General features: G+C 39.0%; 1 protein-coding gene across 5 annotated transcripts in view; it reads right to left on the reverse strand.

The window, feature by feature from the left end:
* Positions 1 to 2,302: 2,302 nt before the first annotated feature.
* The window catches only part of LOC117555274 (ral guanine nucleotide dissociation stimulator-like), a 76,722-nt gene continuing 58,851 nt past the window's right edge, over positions 2,303 to 20,173 (reverse strand). For all 5 annotated transcript variants that reach the window (XM_034230129.1, XM_034230130.1, XM_034230128.1 and 2 more), the window contains 11 exons: positions 19,302 to 19,379; positions 17,116 to 17,202; positions 16,025 to 16,057; positions 15,795 to 15,916; positions 15,567 to 15,662; positions 14,370 to 14,583; positions 14,216 to 14,287; positions 12,656 to 12,700; positions 9,767 to 10,027; positions 8,675 to 8,789; positions 2,303 to 7,778 (listed from right to left, as the gene is read on the reverse strand). In XM_034230129.1, the coding sequence (XP_034086020.1) occupies positions 7,603 to 7,778; positions 8,675 to 8,789; positions 9,767 to 10,027; positions 12,656 to 12,700; positions 14,216 to 14,287; positions 14,370 to 14,583; positions 15,567 to 15,662; positions 15,795 to 15,916; positions 16,025 to 16,057; positions 17,116 to 17,202; positions 19,302 to 19,379 (1,299 nt within the window). In that variant the 3' untranslated portion in view covers positions 2,303 to 7,602. The remainder of the gene's footprint in view (positions 7,779 to 8,674; positions 8,790 to 9,766; positions 10,028 to 12,655; positions 12,701 to 14,215; positions 14,288 to 14,369; positions 14,584 to 15,566; positions 15,663 to 15,794; positions 15,917 to 16,024; positions 16,058 to 17,115; positions 17,203 to 19,301; positions 19,380 to 20,173) is intronic.

Genomic DNA, 20,173 nt, shown 5'->3' on the forward strand with positions numbered 1-20,173 from the left:
GCTAGTGCTAATGCTAATGCACTAGAACTTGGAGCAGGAGGATCAACCAAAGAAAGCTCCCCATCAGACACAATTTCCAACACAGGCACAGCATTCTCTGTATTTGAAGTTTCTTCCGGCGACAACCGCTGTCTTTTTGCACTTTTATTAATCCACGCTAACATTTTAGAAATGCTAATTTGTGACGTAACTTGCTTTCCTTCTCTCGGGGGCGTGCCTGCTCTGTTCTATCACTCTACATAGCCACCCACTGGGTGGGAGTTGCACTGCATAAACACAACACACGTGCATCTAGGTATGTAAATTGTAAAGCATTAAAACATGGTTTTACTAACAGTTTTTCAGTATGTTGTTACTTCGGCATTATTATTATTATTATTTTGAAACGTGTATTACTATTAAATCACGGTCAAATAGGTTAATTTTGACATAGTCGTTTCCACCACAGTATTTACATGGAGAAGATAAGCCCCCGCCCCCTCTCCAGCACGTTCTGTTTGAATGACAGGAGTAAACAGCTGACAGCCGCTGTGAAACTCCAGCGGTTAGAGCGATGAGAATGTCCGTTCGGCACCTCATGACGCATCTACTGAGTACCGGGCGGCTGTATATATATATATATGGATGTATAATAAGAACGGCGGGAGAGTGTTGAGTACTGGCACGGTGCATGAGTACCGGAGTACCGCCAGCATGCCGGTACTGAGCAAGAAGTGCCGGTACTCCATGGGTCAGAACCAGAAGTGCCGGTACTGCGTACCGGTGAGTACCGGCCCAATTCCAGCACTGGTCAGCACCCGACAGCGCAAAATGTCCCGAAACATCAGCCGTTAGCTGTTTGCACACAGAGCTCACAGCTCCTCATATTTGTTCAGAAACTGGACAAAAGTTAAACATGAACAAACCAAAGACTGTCTATGTCATGGTGAATACAGTCGCTGCTTTATTTATGTCTGTATACCGTTGTTGTGAGTTTGGACGGAGCAGCTACAGGTTGGTTTATCCTGATCGATCCGATTCCATTCAGAAAATAGTTTTGTGTTCGCTCAGGGCTAATTCAGAGCCTTTGTTATTACCCTTTTGTTTCGTTTAGCTAAAAATGGTTAATATTGTCTGAAAGCTGAGTTTCTTCCCGTTAAGTGAGTATGACACATTCATAGTTTATTAAATGTTAAGAAGCCCTCAGACGCTGTTTCTTGCAAGATGTTGCGTCATGCCCCCGGTCTTAACTGGTTAAAGTAATCATCTCGCAGAGGGGTGTGGCCAGCAGCAGCTCATTAGCATTTAAAGCTACAGACAAAGAAACAGCACTTTTGAAACAGGGCTGAAACAGAGGGGTTTATGGGATGCTACAATGATCCGTTTGGTATTTCAGCCAAACACTTCAAAGACATGATTTGTAAATATCTGTGACCAATCATGATGGACCCATTTCTACTTTTGGGAAAATTAAGGGGAACATAATTTAGACTAAAGAAACCCCCCCCTGTCAAATATCTGAAATGTGACATATATGTCACATTGGGCTTTAATGGTAAAATAACTCTTATTTTTAACTTAATTAATGAGGATGATTTTTTTGGTTTAAATTAGTTTGAACATTCTTTGAATTGAAGAATAAGAACATAACTCAATATAATTGAATCAGCTAAATTAACTGAGCACATCATAATAATATTTCTAATTGTGCATATATGTCCCTTTGGGTTTACTGTGAAAGTTTAGGGTTAAATTCCCGATGTGACACCAGTGTCACAGCGATATTTATCTAATTTGTTTCATATCAATTTGATCAATAAATGTTTCCACAACAGGTTAAATGTAATAAAGGACAGGTTATGCAAGCATTTTAATTCTTAAATGGCTTGAATTTTACCTTTAGCAACAACAAAAAAAGCTTTTGAAATGTAGCTCGTTATGTCACATGTGTTCACATGGACATCTTGGACATGTTGTCATGGGAACACAAAATCAAATGTCCTGGACCAGGACCCACCAGACTGTTCAGTGTGTCACTTAGGGACTTCATGAGATAAAAACAAGGCTAAAGCTGTATAAGGAACTTTCCAGAACATTTAAAGTTAATGTGACCCCCGTGTCACGGTGGGTCCTTACATCAAATAAAAAGAATAAAGTGCCAACACATCTGAATTCTAAAAAGGTACAACTCCACACATTACTACATGATTTTGTTGTCTTGTGATTTTTAACAATATATTCAGGAGTTTGGCATCCTTATTTTTTCACCCCTCCCTTAAATCTCCATCTTTGCCAAACACAATAATAAAGGTAAAGAGTCTTATTCATTTTATAAACTTAATGTTTATTCGTATATACATGAATATATTAATCTATAACCAAGAAAGGAAAGAATGTACATTGCAAAACAAAATCTTTATATACAAATTAATAAATAAACAAAGACAAAATCAAGGATAGGTTCTTTTTTTTACACAGGTTTTGTGTTCTTGGGAAAAGTAGGAAAAATAAAATGAAAAACACACTGCAGTTAGAAAAAGTTCGGAAATTCTTTTCGTTAAAATGGAAAATGGCACCCGAGCATAGATCAGGGGAACAAAACAAGAAATAAAAAACACACACACCACGCCAGCTGGTTTTATTTTCTTGTAAACGCAGCCTTTTTGTTCAAACTCGCACAGAATCAGGTCAAATCACAAAAAAGGTACGTAATTTCACCACGGGCTACGACGACACACAAACCAGTCCAACATCAACCTCATCAGCACAGAAACACTCGGGGGGGGGGGGGGGGGTCAGCTCATTTAAAGTTCCACTCATGTGCACAATGCTTTAGAGAAAACGCGTAATATGGAGATGGAGCTGCTGCAGAAACATGTGACTGTGGGAAAACAAGGACAACAAGGAATCGTTTATAAAATGTTAAGCTGCGGAACGTATTGAGACAAAATCGGTCAAAATCTTTACACGTAAAATTAAAAATCTATTTAGACAGGCCTTCGATTAATAATAATTTCTAGAATTGTTTCATTTATTATTATTTGATCGTATTTATGATGTGAAATTAATATTATATATTATATACTATTTATTATTTGAATAATCTAGATTTCATTTTCTACTTTTCTTTTACATCGTTTTCTTTATTAAAATGTTCTCATTTTCAATTTTTGTTGTCTTTATTTTTGTTTTCACGGTATTCAATTGCACCAATCTGCATTCAAAGGTGCAATACAAATTGGATTACTTGATAACAAATTGTGGGTTAGGGTGATTTTCTGGGAAATAAAGACAATAACCTTGACAAAATGTGTATTTTTTTAAGAATCTGTAAGCAATTTAAAATGGAATGTTTCAGATTGAACAAAAGTGCAATAGCAGATTATGCTGTAGTGATTCTCGTCCTTAGTCTATTAACAATTTGTGACATTAAGGAGGACCTTGGAGCATTAAAGGTCCCGTTACAGTTTGAACTAATGGAGGAGGAATTCTAACAAACCTCTAATAAATGTCTAATATACCACTGAAACATGTTTGTAGGGTCTTCACGACTGATCTCATCGTTTTTCAAGAGGTGTTTTCAATGAGGTGTGTAAGAAAAGTAAAAATAAATGAGACTCTTAACCTAACATTTTTTATACAATGCATCTCAGACATAGAGTTTAGTTGGAAATAATAACCTGGTTTATGGTTGGAAACGCATGATCATATCAGCAAAGCCCCTTCACTTTTGAATATTTCCAAAATTAGCCGCAGAAAAGACATTAAAGAAGACGTGGGGTTTCTACAACAGCTTCATCAGACGCTCCGCACAAACATCTTTGCTTCAAGTTTCTCGGACTACAGTCTAATTTTCCACATGGGAAACGGTCCACAGTGTTCTTCTCACCCTTTTCTTGTTTTTTCAGAAAAATGCAACGACAGTAAACATACAAATCTTTTTTCCTCACTGTGAAAGGCAGAGTCTGTTAAAAAGCAACATTTTTTTCTCTTTTCTTTTTCATTTTTGGCACATGGAGGGTCGCCAACAACATAAGTGAAGGGCAAATGTTCACTATGACACAATTAAGCGGGAGCGAGGCGATTTCTTTTTTTTTTGTTCACAGTGCTCAACACGAAGCGCCGATCAAGTGAAAGGTCAATGGTCAGTGTTCCACAGCGAGAATTGTACCGCCGTGAACAACGTCCAGCTTCTGCTGTCCTCACCATTTCGCTATCACACGTTTAATGGGGGGAATGGGGGGGGACTTCATTCATTTGATTGTTTGGAGAATTAGAACTCATGCAGGTGGAAATAAAAAATAAAAAGGCAACACATGGTCGCAATCCAGGCGAATGTAGTGTGTATGAACAAATAAGGAAAAATCCAACCTTCGATATATTTCAGCATTTGGTTTAACCACTTTCCCATATGCTGTCATTTCCTACATTTCCCAGGATGCTGTGCAACATGTTTATGTAGTCAGAAGCTGGCTTGACTTAAGGCTTGAGTAGTAATGGCGCGTTACCTTCAGGGTCAAAGAGCACAACAAGATTCTGTGGAACTACAGGTTACTGTAGGCAATTATTTTTTCAGAAATGTTGTTTAGTCCTTATCTTTAAAGTGAAAAGATTTATAAAGGATGCACCAAGCCCCCAGGAATTGCGCCGGACATTGAAGCAATTGTTCCTAGTGGTCAAACGATGGTACTAGAACTTAATTGTAAGTCCATGACGTCATTGTGCCCAACAATACTTCTTCACATTGACTTACATTGAAAAAAAGACGTCAGTAAATCAGTATAATTTTCTTAAAACTAAATCAACTACCCAGTAGGAACACTCTAATAGCCCTTATTTAAATCATAAGGGTCTAAAAGTTGTTAACTGTGCTTAATTGTGCTCGGTTTGAGCACGGGAGATCGAAGGCGGGGCTTATTGAAAAGTGCGCACGCTCTATGGACCCAGATACGGGGACGTTTGCTCTCAAGAGTCAGGCCATTTTGGCTTCATGCACCACAGGGCAACTCTACGGAAAAGAACGGGGTCCCGCCTTCAACACGTGCCACTGTTCTCTTTATACATCTGGGTATGAATGCTAAGAAACATAGCAGTGTCATGTATGAAGCATAAGTGCAGATTTAAGAGCTCTTTTACACAGTTCTTACACAAGTCAATTGGAAACAAACATGCATAAGCTGGAGGTAAGCTACAGCTGACAAAATCTGTAAGAGACAACTGTTATTTTTTTCAAATCCTCCGCCCGTTTAAAATCAGAAGCTGCTTTTATCTTAAATAAAAGCCCCATTGTTTTAGAAATAACCACTAATGTTGTCCTTGTGAAGAGCATATTGACTGGGTTTGGGGTTAGCTAACGGTAAATTAACAGAAAAGGGACTGCAGATGGAAATTAGCCTAAATCCTCTTCTTTGAGATAATAATTGAGTAGTGTGACCTGTGTATCAACAGAGGGAAGCTGTACAGAATACTTAAAAAAAAAAGCCCTTCAAGAGTTTACTGTTGTTGGAATGTATTTGTGGGAAAGGGGACGTGCATCACCAAGAACTGGTTAGCTGTTTTAGGTTGGATTTAACCTTTAAAGAAACACGTCACGGAAAGCACAGAAAAAGCAGCGAGGAGTTTGTTCCCTCGTTTGCAGTTTTGGCAGCATCACCGAAGCGCCTCCTATGCACTGCGTCTGATTTAAGAAGCTTTTCCTGCACTTTGACAACTTTTCCAGATCTGGAAATCATCAAAAAATATATAATTTCAACACGTCTGGCAGGATAAATCAGCAGGACTTAGGAGCAACACACAGGCCAAGGATGGCACGTTTGGAACTGATGGATATGAAGGATGATCCGCCATGTTGGAAGAACTGAACCACAGTTAGGGTCTTCTACCCGTGCAACAGTCGAGGGTTAAACCAAATCTTCAGCTTGCTCCTAAAATAACAGATTTTTGTTTATTCTTTCATAGGTTTTTATCCCGAATTTCTCTATTGTAGTATTTCAGGAAACATAACTAATCATTTTGTTTGAAAAAGGTTTCACTCAGATGTATGGAAGCCTATTTGTGCCAGGAAAAGGAAGGAATTTAAAGAAATTAAAAACTGAAATGTATTTTGGGATGATTGTATAGTATTTATGTTCAACTGTGACAAAACAAGCTAATTAAAGACTTTCACTTGTAATACAAATGTTACTGGGATGTTTTCGGTTTTTTACTCATATTTGTATCGAATGATTTATTGAGAAATGTTGGGAAAATAAATTCAAATAATATTCATTAGTGTTATTAAACAAGTTTTTTTTTGTTTTCCTAACCATTCCTCCATCTCTATTTTGTTGGTCTTTTCTTGGCAGTGATGGTTTTCCATATTAACTTATTTTTTGGAAAACAGCAAACTAATATTAATAACGTCTCCCCCCGCAGAGGACAAGAGATGTTTTGTGTCGTCGTCCAACATGGCAGCGGGCGGTCAGGAAGTAGAGAAATCCGTGAAGTGATGAGGATAACTAGCAGCACCATATGAGAGCAGAGAGATGCTAAAAATGAATAAAATGTTGATATCGTGACAAAGTCTATTAACAAAAATCTCATGGTCCGTTTCAAAGCACATACTGCACAGTTGGTGTTAATGGATATATACACTCGGTTGCTTTTCTGCTCACTTGTTCTTCCCTCGTTTGGGCTGGGGTCCCAGTCACTGCCACGTCCTTAGCTGTGTAGTGGTTACAACTCATTAATAATACAAATAAAAAGAAGCATGTTATTCATGACTGTGCCCACTGGATTTTTTTGACACCAATGTTTCCATTTCCGACCTTTTAGTTTTAGTTTTTTTGTAACATGGCAGCTTTTTAGATTTTAAAAGAGTTCAGCTCCCCTGCACTGGTGGTAAAACGCCGAAGGAAAATGTCCCAGCGTCCACAGAGCGTGAGGGGTTCAGTGCCCCGGTCCCAGAAACACTGTCGACATCAGGAACCTGGGGTAAAAGGCGGCGGTACACTCATGAGAAAAAGTTCCCTGACAAAATTGAAACACATTCGAAACGCTCAGCTGTACGTGGCGGCTTTGTGTTGTTCGTGTGTGTACTCCGTGACAGGGTGAGTGGCGTTCAGGGATCGAGGCTGCCGAGGAACTCTGGGGTTTTGAAATTATTTTAAGGAAGGTGATTAAAAACTCAAGCAAGAGGCTTGAACGAAAACCTTTAAGAGCTGAGCGTTAAGATGTAAACACTTGTAAACTAAAAGTAAAAGAAAAAACAGGAAATGGATCCGCTTCTTCACAAGCAACGGGACATTTCCCCCGAGTGTTCGACTGGTCCCTCCGCCGAGCATTCACCGACACTTTTTCCACAAACGTGTCCTTTTTGTGAAAAACAGCATGGACGTTTCCACGCGCCTTATAAAGCCCTGAAGGGTCCTGATGATGCGACAGCTGTTCCTAAGTGCTTCCTCTGCTTTCTGCTCATCCACAGAAAGGTTGGTCATTCATCTCCTCTTGTGTTTTTGTCCAAAACCAAAACTCAGATACTTTTGCCTCCGACAGAACACAAATGTTTCTTCTGAGGAGTGGGAGACCAGAGAGAGGGTTAAAGGGGTTGGTGGAGGGGAGGCAGGAGGTGGCGCGTTTCTCCCTTCAGAAAATCCCTTTAGCTATTTTCAGTCCCTTCTGTTTCATGCGAGGCAGCGTGGAGCTGGCCACGTTCTTGGTCCTCATCGGCCGGGCCAGGCCGCGCTTCTTCAGCACAAAGTCGTAGTTGGCAGTGGAGTTCATGGCGTAGAAAACGTTGGCGTTGTCCGGGATCCGGAGCTCTGCAGAATGAGAAGGAGCAAGATGAAGTCAGGAAAAATCCATTGTGTTGAAGAGAAATGACAGTTAAATACAACAAAAGTACATGGTTGTGATTATTGGTTCATGACATTTGTATAAATGTAGAACCACAAAGATGATTTAGTTTAAAGAGGCCCTATTATGCTTTTTGGGGATTTCCCTTTTCTGTAGTGCATTATATAGGTTTAGATTATAGGTAGGATCTTCTCTCCCACATACTAAATCATCAAAAGATTAATAGATAAACAATGCATTTCACTATCTATCACATCATATATAATTGATATCATGATATATAATCCATCTAACTGCAAAACACTGCATACTTGATATGTACGGGTTATATAGTTCCTATTTTTCAATCATGGTCTGACCATTTTCATTCTTTACAGTTGATTTTCTCTGCATAACATACTAGTCCGTTATAATGTTTTAATATATATTTTGTAAATATTTAATTGAATTGTCTTCTATAGTTGCTTTCTGGAGATAGGAACATCATATTGTAACTACAGATTGTACGGTGTATGGTTGTGTAAGTGAGAAAAATAAAAGTGAATTGATACAAAAAAAGGACTTAGTATGCTCATTTTCAGGTTTCATAATAGTATTTAGTTCCTCTACTGCTACATGTTTACATGCTTTAATGTTCAAAAAGCTCTATTGGTGTTAATGTGCTTCTCCCTTTTCCCACTAGGATATTAAGTAACAGTACACAAACTGCAATGTGGCATAGTGGGAGAAAGAACTATGTTAATACAAAACATCTGCAGATGGTTTTAGAAAAAAACAGTCAGTCAAAGTTAGGTTATTATCAAATGTAGTTAACTGTGGTTTGCAGATCTTGAGTCAGAATGTGTGTGTCTTAAGTTTCCACCTTTGTCCTCAGAGATTTTCTGCATCAGCTCGTACTCCTCCGTCTTCTCCCGCTCCAGGTTGTGTTTGATCATCGCCTTCCTGATGACGGCTGGAGTCTTGTCCTGACTCGTCACCTGAACCAGAGGGACAAACATCAGAGCCTGGTGTCTCTGTCTGAGCCAAACTGCCTGTAGTCTCAACAGTTTCAGATAAACATCATTTTTAGTTCTATAGTTTCCGGGTTGAGTCAGTGAAAAGGGTTAGAATTAGTCGCAACAAATTATATAAATATGTTTAGAGATATATAGTTACATTTTCCCCCTTGATATAATTTTTTTAAAGAATTAATAATTTATTAGTTTAATAATTATTCAGATTTTGGTAGTATTTATTTATATATATGCTCTCTTTTTTTTATATCCCCCTTTATGTGTGTATTCGCAATTTTTTAGTTTAATCACTTTTAGATTTTTTAATTGTTAATTTATATGTTCTCATTTGTTTTATAATTATCCCCCTTAATATTATTCATTTTTTATAAATTTGCAATTTATTTGTTTTATAATTCCTTACATTTTATTTATTATGTATTTATATACATGTTTTAATTTTTTTAATTTTTTATTATCCCCATCCATTTTATTCTTTTTATAAATGCTAAATTAATTAGTTTAATTATTATATTGATTTAAAATTATTTATAAAAAATGCTTATGAATTCGAAGCATATAATAAGGCACGTTTATTTTTCTTGTTCGTTTAAACTGTATTAAGGATTTTATGAATCCTGCAAAATACAGGGAATAAATATAACAAATAAAACATTGAATACATTTGTGGTATAGAGTCATTGCAAAATGAGTAGACTATAATGTAAACAGGATTTTAGGAATATATGCTACTATTAAAAAGGGATGAATAAAGAGGTATCAAAAGGTTATAAAAGCATCTGAGTTTTGCTAAGCACATATTATCCTGTATTATAGTATATAATTTAACATGAATACTCTGGAACTAACACTATATAAAGCAAGGCAGATCACTCAGAGACCGGGATGTTATGCATATTGAGGTACTTTCTGCAACAAGAACACTTTGAACGTTTCCTCACCAGGATGCTCTTGTACATGTTGCCGTTCTCCACATCCAGGCTGACCCGGATGATGCAGCAGTCATCCACCTGCTGGTTGTACAGCGGCAGCGACAGGGTGGAGTAGTTGGACACTGCCGACACCGAGCGTTTGTGTGAGCGGGAGGCGGACAGCGGGGTGGAGGAGGAGACGGAGGAGGAGGAGGCGCTGCTGGAGCCCGAGGCCGAGCCGGAGCTGTTCCCAGAGGTGTCCAGGGAGGAGAGGGACGTGCACTCCCAGAACTGAGAGGAGAGCAGAGGAGGGGTGAGGGCAGAACATCGCTGGACACACAGGAGGCTGACGCTGTTCTAATCATGCATAGAGTGGTGCATTGAGGAGGGATTTGTGTATGCCGACCAGCAAGTTAGCATCGCAAGGGCCCCGTCAAAAGTAATGGGATTTTTTACATTGGATTTCTGAATATTGGTCAAAATAAACTCTGTGGCAAACACAGATTTGTGATACTTAACATTTTTGTTCAGCAGCATAATCTCTACATATTAAGAACACTTTATGATTTTTGAAGCGTAAATGAAATCAGCAGTAGTAAAAAGCTAACATTAGGCTATAAACAAACGACAGCACGGTTGCATGGCTGTGCATCACCACCGCTAAGCTAAAGGCGGCTAATGCTCAGCGAGACTACGTTTATTTGTCTCTTTTAGTCATTTGTTAGCAACTCCTGTTTTTATGACACATAGAAGAATAACAACACTTTAAAATATCTTCAGCTTGTGTTAAACATAGATTTGATTTCTGGCTTCTAACCAAAACATGTTCGGAGGAAAGTTGACTACGAGGAAAAGGAACCGGAAGTGGTGAAATGTCAAAAGTCATTTCCAGGTTTTGGGATATATGTAATGCGCCCGCCGCCCAGACCTCCGGGAAGTGTGCTGGATGCTGGCATTTTCCTGGTGGCCAAACAGTTGTAATACAACTTCCATGTCAGTTTGTGATGTTGTTTTAGCCCAAAAATACTTGTTCCCATTGACTAACATTGGGAATGAGTTGCTGCTAATCAGAGGATATTTTTTTTTAATCAATAAACAACGCAGCACGAAAAAGTGTATAGCCCATATTTAAATTATTAAGGTGAGCTAAAAGCTAATTGTTCCACTCCGTTCATCTGACCGAGCCTAGATTGGCCATGAGGGCTTTTCGTTTGGAGGAGGGTTTAAGCAAAATGCAGGTGCTCTATGGACCCAGATACGGGTACTTTTGCTCTTGAGAGTCAGGTCATTTTGACTTCATGGGCCACTGAGTAATTTTCATAGGAATGAAAGGGGTCACGCCTCCAATGCTGGATCCAGTTCTCTTCATACATCCATGACTGCACCACTCTATTCCTCTTAATTTAACTACTACTCCATCAATTTGACATATCAAGATTTGCTCACTTGTCTCTAATGGCGCATTTCCACTGCAACGGGGTAGCCCCGTTTAAGCGTCCCTAAGCGTCCTCGCTCAGGCCTCGGGCTGCCTCGCTGGCCGTCCGAGGCCGTGGCGCATTGCCATTACAGTTTAGGACCTGGGGTAGCAACGCAGTGTAGGCGGGGCGATCGGCTTCACATTTCGAGTTGTTCCGTCGAGCTCCCGCTGGATTTGATCATCCCCAATGAGATGTAGGAACGTCGTCACCTCCTCGGTCGACCACGGTGTGCTTTTCTTATTAGACGTAGCCATTTTTGTAGCTCCTCCGTTTAAAAAATGCTGTTTATAAAAATGCTGCAAGCTTGCTTCTAAATATATATGCGACGCTAGGGATGAACTCGCGCGCGATCTTGTGACGATTCTCTCTGACCAATCAGCAGTCGAGAGTGTTGACGTCACTAGTTCAGCCCTGGCCCTGGCCTGATAGAACCACGATTTTATGGGGCCGGAAAAAGAGGGAAAAAGTACCCGCTAGCCGGTACTAGGCTATATGGAAAGGCCACCAAAAACTGGCCTGGCCGCTTGAGGACGGTTAAGGACGCTTAAACGGGGCTACCCGCTGCAGTGGAAATGCGCCATAAGAGTGCTGCTCAGCCTCAGATGTGGGTTTAACAGTTTTAACCAGTCTCACTTTTCCAACCCACAAAAGATAAAACCACTCCATCTTCCATAATATGAAAGCCTGACACAGCACTGTGATTGGCTAAATGGTACATTTAAATGTATATACAGTTTGTCCTGTCTTTGAGACTCTTCAAAGAGCTTTTACAAGTCGGCATTTATTGTGGATTATACAGTAAATGTCTTACTACTGTTATCACTGGCTGCTACTTTACTACTTTTTTTTTTTAAATGTTCACCTATTTTTATAATAATATCTTTCATACTGTGAATGTGTAGTAATTTGATCAATGTGTGCTTACCTCTAATATGTCAGTCTAGTCTTTTAGGTTGTCTTTTCTGCACTGTCCCCTTTGCTCTAACATTGTAAATGTCCCCGCTGTGGGACACATTAAAAAGGTTTCTGATTCAAATGTTTAGGGAGACTAACATTCCCACACATTCACTCAAGGCTGGCAATCCCACATTTGGGGTTAAATATCTTGCCCAAGGACACGTCGACTGCATGTTGACTGCAGGAGCTGGGGATTGAACCACCAACCTACCGATTGGAGGTCATCCTCTATCTCCTGAGCCACAGCTGCGATGGTGTTTGAATGATTATCTATGCTTTCTTATACTGTGACAAAAGTTTGGATGAATCACTATTTTGATGCTAATTTAGCTGCAGGCGAGTTAGCTAGCTTGCTAATTCCAGTTTATAAGAATGATATTAATAACAATAATACCTTCAAACAGTTGCACTTATCCAACAAAGTGCTTCACATTAAAACAAAAAACAGCAATAACAAAATAAAAGTACTAAAAGATCAACATACTAATTCCTTCCTGATGACGGATGGAGTCTTGTCCTGACTCGTCACCTGAATCAAAAGGGACAAACATCAGAGCCTCGTATGTATGGAGTCAAACTAGCTGAAAAATTTACAATAACAGTGTTTAAATGTAAATAGTAATGTTGTCTCTCTCTTAAAATGATCTTTAATCACTTTTTCTGCTGTGAAATATTGTGTTTTCTGAAATAAGGTGATCTCCTAGAAGTTATACATGTTTATTCATTAGTTCATGATTTAAAAAATACATGTTACAAAGTGCTTTACATGAAAACACAAAACAAAGCCAAGAACTAAAAGATACATACAAATAAGGGGGCTGTACACATGAGTTTTTTTTTACCACGTCGGCCGGCTCTGGATGTCTACTCTTGCGCTGAACTTTTTCAAGGTGTTGTTTTTTAAAGTTATATTAAAATATCGTCCATGGGACGGTAGTGTTACCCTAAAAAACGCTGTTTCTGCCTCTGCTACGCTACGCTCTGTGTGGGTTGCGTTTGTGTGTGTGTGCCGGACACCAGCACCAGAGCCGATGATATTAATGATCTTGTGATATTTTAGCAGCGGTGCTCATAAAATGAATATGGTGACACAATGGACAGATCTTAAAGTCAGGGTTACGATAGACCTGCACTGAAATTAATGAAATGATCTTCTTCATATTTGCCGTACAGTAGTATTTACGGAAAACAGACATCTCTTGCTGCGATTGGATGTTCTTCATCACATGAAAAAAGTTGAACTATTTTCAATCCTGGTAGCGCCATGGTTGCGCATGCTCGTGCATTGGAAAAAAGAGCACTGGTGCACAGAGGCGGTGTTGCTCTCATGTTTGAGCACGACTGCAAAATACACTCATGTGTACGGCCCCTGAGACAGTAAAACCCATTAGAAAGAATACAAAGAATCAGGTGAAAATCAGGAGGGCAAGCAGTGGGATGTTTTGAGCCTAGATTTAAAGAAGCCACTGATGTATATGCCCTGACGTTTATTCTTACTCAAAGAACAAGCAGTGTAAGATAAACGATCTGAGACATACTGAGGAGTCAGACTATTCAGTGCCTTCTAAGTCATTTAGATAGTTGGATTCTAGCTTAAATGCTACACCGGGTAACAGCGTCAAGGTTTTTGTCATATGGAAGTGGGCCTGGTTTTATCTAAAGCTGATTGGAAAAGCGATAGGCGCTCCCAGGTCTGATGAAGGGCTGTGAGATTGAGCAGCATTATGGCAAATGTAGTGTTTTTTTTTAGCTTACTACTAGGAAACTAGCCTGACTCTATTGCTTAATTTTCTTTTAATCTTTATCTAATATCTATATATCTTCACTAGACTGCTGCGGTACCACTTTATAGGCGAGTCCTTTAGGATGTAAACATGTCTAGACTACAGATTTCCCACAGCCTAAAGGTGATGTCTCTAAATGACTGCTTATGTCAGACAAAACCTAACTAGTTAACTATAACTACCAAATGGCTCTATACTTCCACCTGCCAACATGCCTGATCTGATTTGAAGTATACAAATAGAAAAGTCAAACTTGTTACCGTTGACGTGTCTGCTGCCAGAGCTTCCCTCCCTAAAGCAGAGACGGTAAGTTTCACAGAGGGAGTCGACGTCTACAGAGAAAGAGACAGAGATATTTTACTTTTTGTACACAAAACAAAATAAAGGTCTCTTACGCTGGTCTTTGCTCCTCACCTTTCTCTCGTGTCCCTCCGGAGAATCTGACAGGAAGCTGGGGTTCACGTCCTCCAGGTCCGAACCACTGGAGCTGACCGAGGTGACGCTGAGAGCGTCCCCGCTGTCCCCCCCGCCCCCCCCGCCTCCTTGGTACGGTCTGTAGTGCGAGTGGTCGAAGGACTTGGAATGAGAGCCGGGGGGGCCGCTGCAGCCGGCCTCCGTCAACTGCCGGCTGGAACAGAAATAATGAGGGGAGATTTTAAGTAGGACTTACTTCACCATCAGCAGCTGAACACTTTATACTGTGCAGTTCAACTGCTTTTTTGTTTCAATATTTAATCTCTTTTTGTATATATCTTTTAATGGACATTTTACTTTAACTTCTAATATATATAAAAATATTTCATCCTATTTGTTATTTTATTGTTAATTGTATTTTAACTTATGTTTGTATAAAGATCTTAATTTTGTATTCATCCTTTTATTCCACATTCTTTCTTTAAATTCGAATGTAAACAAATATCTGTATTCCATTTCTTTGTAATCTATTGGAGAACATTCAACTTTAACTTCTTATGTCTACGTAAAAATATTCTTTCTATTTTTTTATTTCACATTCTTACTTAAACTTTTTATGTTTAAATAAACATTTAATTGTATTTGTATATTTTATTGGACATTAGAAATGGACATATTACTTTATCTTCTTATGTTTACAAAATATCTTTATTTTTGTATTTCCCTTTTTATTGCACATTCTTACTTAACTTCTAATGTTTATATACATTTATATTTGTTGTCTATTGTAGGAAACATTTTCTAAGCTCCTTATGTTTATATAATTATCCCAATTTTATTTTATTTTATCTTTCAAATGCACATTCTTACTTTAACCTATTTGGTTTATATACATATTTTATTCAATTTGTATCTTTTATTGGACACTTTACTTTAACTTATTAGGTTCATATAAATATTTGTTTCCAATTTATTTTATGTCTTTTATTTCATTCTAACAATGGAGCCACTGTTACAAAACCAAATATCTCTCTGGACAAATAAAGTTTTCAGATTCAGATCTGATAATTGTCATAATTAAGAAGGAGGAAGATTATTTGGCAATGTATTGGCTGCTATGACACATGTGGACTCAGCTTATGAATAAGAAAAATAAGCATCTGTCAACCCTCAGTTCCGATGAGCTCTGTCACTCACTCGCTCCAGCGCTTCATGATTCCTCCGTTCTTCTTGGCTCTGAGCGTGTTGCTGGCCGACTCCGACAGCGGCTCGATCTCACAGGACAGATTGTAGCTGCGGGGACAGGAAGTCAGGACGATGAGGACATGAATCTGAACTCATCTCAAGGATAAGACTTGAATCCTTCAACACCTCACGTAGTAAAACTTGATCCAGTCCTGATTTGACTTGATCACACAGACTAACCTCTCTGCCTCGCTGAGTTTTTCCACGCCTGCGAACCACTCCCTGAAGTGGCTGTCCTGAGTGAAACTGTAGTTGTTGGACGCTAACTGGAGCAGCTTGATCTGAGCGATCACCTCAAACTCCTGCAAAAAAAAACAGAAGAGAGCAAGGGAGGGTTAAGAACCAGTTAGTGTGATCTGAACTGGGAGCCACTTCGTTTCTTCTGTTCTAACCCAAAAAGTTTGACCCACCTTTCTTCTCTTCTCAAAGTTGATCAGACCACCCTGAAATAGAAAAACATGAAAAATGGGATGTTAAAACAATGTGAACATGCCAAAGAGGAAGTAAGGGCCTGTGTCCACATAGCGCCTTCCTCTGAGCGCCAGCATCTTTTTTAAATAGTTTAGTATGAGGAGAGAGTGCTTGCCGTTGAATGCGGGTGCATAATGAAAAAGCACTGCACCCAGCGTCTTTTCTCGGTTCTTTTGTGCTTTCCCCCCGAAGGATTCTAGTTGAAAATATTTAAACCTTTCAGAAAAATGGCAGTGACTGTAGAAATTGGAGAAGAAGCTTGTTTTTGTCCGTGTCTTTCAGACTGAAACTGTCAAAACAATGACCAAAAAGCTTCTTTAAGCAGATCGTCGGACAGACTCTGAAAGCCGCTGCTGGTTTAACTCACTCGCCGTGCACGGATCGTCTTCCTTGCTCAATGGCTGTCAGACTGAGTTGGGAAGCTAATTTATACAAAGTCTGGAAAACATACATATCAACTTATCGTGGCTTGTTTGCAAGAAGACAATAAACCATCCTTTAAAATGCTTGTTTTCAGAATGGAGCTTGGTTCAGGGCTTTGCTAACACAAAGCACACATACAATCTGAGGGGGGATGCTAGTTTGTCTTACACAGTGTTGGGTCAGTTACTCTAAAAAAGAAATGCATTCCACATTACTAGTAACTTTAAAAACAAAAGTAATGCCTTACAATACTCAATTACTCACTGCTGAAAGGACTTAGTTACACTAATAGTTAGATTACTTTTGGATTACTCTTAAACATCACCTGAGATGCACCACGAATCAAATGGAAAATAACAATATACATTTAAACCTAATTTCTGCCTTGATCAGCACAGATAATGTGTCGTAACGGGCAACATTTCCTTCTCGATGTATGCCGCAACAAGCCTGTTTATCTCTGCTATGCGACTCAAATGTAATCTGATTACAGTAACGCTCTACAAAGTAATGCATTACCCCCAACACTGGTGGTCTTGTGACGCTGTGTGGACACAAGGCCTTAATACAAATATATAAGAGTAAAGTCCCATGTCAGATGTCTAACCTCAGTGTAATCCTTCATGGCAGTGTCCATCATCACCAGGTCCGTCAGGAAGGTCCCCAGGTAAGGAATGGTCCCCTGCATCACTCCCTGCTCACACAGGACAGAGGGCAGTCAGCAGAGGTAGGAAACATGGAGGCTGAGACACTTGAATGTAGAGGTTAACATTTGTTCATGGCAGAGAGGCACAAAAGTGCATGAGATAAAAGACATATTTAGCACTTTTCAAAAACTAACTTGTTCTATGCAGTTACTACGACAACCTTTTTTTAATATTCGTTTTTTTTGCACACACAAAAGATTGCATAACATCCAGATACTGGTATCCTTTCGAGATTTGCCAGGAGAGTTCAAGAGGTTGTGAACCTATACAACAGACCTCCTCTAAACTAAACTAAAGAAATTAACATAAAAAAGGGGGAAAAAAATACAAGAAGCACAAAAATTGGGCCCAATCCTGTTTAGTATGTACATAAATGATCTGCCTTCTGTGTGTGGAGATTGTGATGTATTAATGTATGCTGATGATACAGTTGTTTTTACTCATGGCAAAACCGCAGAAGAGGCTGCTACCAAGGTCACTGATGTGTTGGAGAATATTATATCCTGGTTTAACAATAATTGTTTGCAACCAAATGTCTCAAAGACAGTGTGTATGTTCTTCTTCAAGGGCCACAGCATTATAACAGAGCAAGATGTTTTCTTTTCTGGAAGGAGACTTCAGGTTGTCTCGGAGTACAAGTACTTAGGAGTACATATTGACACAAAACTCAATTTCAAAACCCATATCAAAAAGGTCTGCAATAAAGTAAAGTTCAATCTGTCAAATTACAGATACATTAGAAACTTCCTATCATCTGCAGCAGCTAAGCTATACCTTCACTCAATGGTCCTCTCCCACATAAACTACTGTCAGATCAGCTGGTCTAATGCACACTCGACAGCTCTAAAACCACTGTATAAACAAGCACTCAAAACACTAGACAAAAAGCCATTCCGGTATCATCATTGTCACATTGTTAAAAAGTATAATCTGTTCAGCTGGGAAAATCTCATAGTTTACAAAAACATCTGCTTAGTTTATAAGATCACTCGTGGGTTGGCTCCTCCTCCTCTGGCTGGCTGCATCAGCCTAAAGTCCACCTCAACCAGGGCTACTAGAGGTGCGGCTAAGGCTAAAGCGCATTCAGCCAGGCTGTCTTTTCATTCCACGCATCCCATCAATGGAATTCAATACCACAACCAATAAGAGAGTCCTCATCCGACTACACATTCAAGCACAGTGTTAAAAAGTGGCTCATTAATAATCAACAGTGTCAGCACTGATGTGTGGGTGTAGGTGTGTGTATGAGTGTGTATTGTAAATGTTTTATTATTTATGTATTATCATGACTTGCTCTTATCTGTATTCAGTGATGTCATCTATTGTAAATGTGTACAATGGTTTAACAATGTTGTGGTATTTTTATTATTGCTTTTAGGATGTCTATCACCATCTGGCAAAGGGACTATCGATGAAAACTAGCCTTATGGCTAATTTGAGTACTTTTACATGTTTTTAATATGTTGATTAATGTACACTGTCCCTTGTTTTAAATAAACCAATTCAATTCTATTCAATTAAAAAAAAGAGCATAAAACAAGCCACTAAGTAGACAACATCCAATACAAACAAAGACATCTATATTGACTATATATATAATAATAATAATAATAATAATAATAACAACAAATTGTATTTCTATAGCGCTTTCTTGAACCCAAAGACGCTATGTATATATGTCAAGTTGTTAAGGATAAAGAGCTGTTGATAACTTGATGTTCCGTATCTGAACACATGAGTATAATTTGTCTTGAGTTTCAGATTCTCCTGGACAGTTTCATCACTACGTTGTGATGGATGTCATCGGTATTTTTAATTGGTCCATATTTTGCAGGTCAAACTAAAGTGGCTGATTAGCTACTATCAGTATTTTGAGTGATGGATTTCCTCACTGTTACAGTTCAGTTATTTGTATTTACTCCAAGAGTGCAGTGACTTCACTTGCCATTGGAGGGGGCTGTTTGCACAAAATGGATGAATGTGTGAGAACAACCACATACAGTATAGCAGAGGCTTAACTTATTTAAAAAAAGATAAATACTAAAATGTATAAGATACATATACTCCTGATGTTTCATGGACTCACCAGTTCTCTCTGCTGCTGCTGTCTCCTCTGAGCTCGTTTGGGGTTAGTTTCCAAAGTGGCAAACTTTGAAGTGCCCTCCTGCAAAATAACAACAGAGTATGTTAATGTTATGTTAATTTCACAAAGAAAGAAACCATTCTGTGCTATTCTTCAAATCCTGTTACACATTTCACATACAGGGTTTTATTGTCTTCCAACAACAACAACAAATGAACATTGATAAAGAGCCAACACCAATCTTTTCTTCTTATTTTTCAGGCGATAACCCACTCGTCCCTCTACAGGGTTTATGCAGGAATCCTGAAGTAACACCTTTTAAGACCTTTTTTAAGACCCTTTCCATACATTTTAAGACTTCATCGCCACTTCGAGTTCTAACCGGTTACCTTAGCGACACACTTGACCTCACATTGACTATATATAGTATTGATTGTCCTTCCTCCTGATCTTCCAACCATTTGGACGCAGACTTGCATTTCCCCATAACGATGTTGTTTAACAACCGGCGTAAACGGACCTTCGCGCTATCAAGCAGTGAGCGTGCGATGTCCTGTTCAGATGACGTCAAATCCAACGGGATGCCATCAATAAACTACACAGAATCACACTACACACCTACGCCATGATTACATTCAGGCAGACTGTGGAATACAACCTCTTTGGACAATTTATATACTTATTGAAAACAAGATACAAAATGTAATACCTTGGAAAATGCCGTTTAATACTTTTTAATAGCCTTAATTTTCACTAAATAGATTTATCAACTTGTAATACTTTTTAAGACCCCGCGGACACCCTGCTCTATGAACTGGAGTGCAGCTGAACAGTTCACGCTTTTCAACAACTTTTGTGTCTAATTTAACTTAAAA

This window comes from Gymnodraco acuticeps, unplaced genomic scaffold, assembly GCF_902827175.1.
Source record: "Gymnodraco acuticeps unplaced genomic scaffold, fGymAcu1.1, whole genome shotgun sequence".
Classification (NCBI taxonomy): Eukaryota; Metazoa; Chordata; class Actinopteri; order Perciformes; family Bathydraconidae; genus Gymnodraco; species Gymnodraco acuticeps.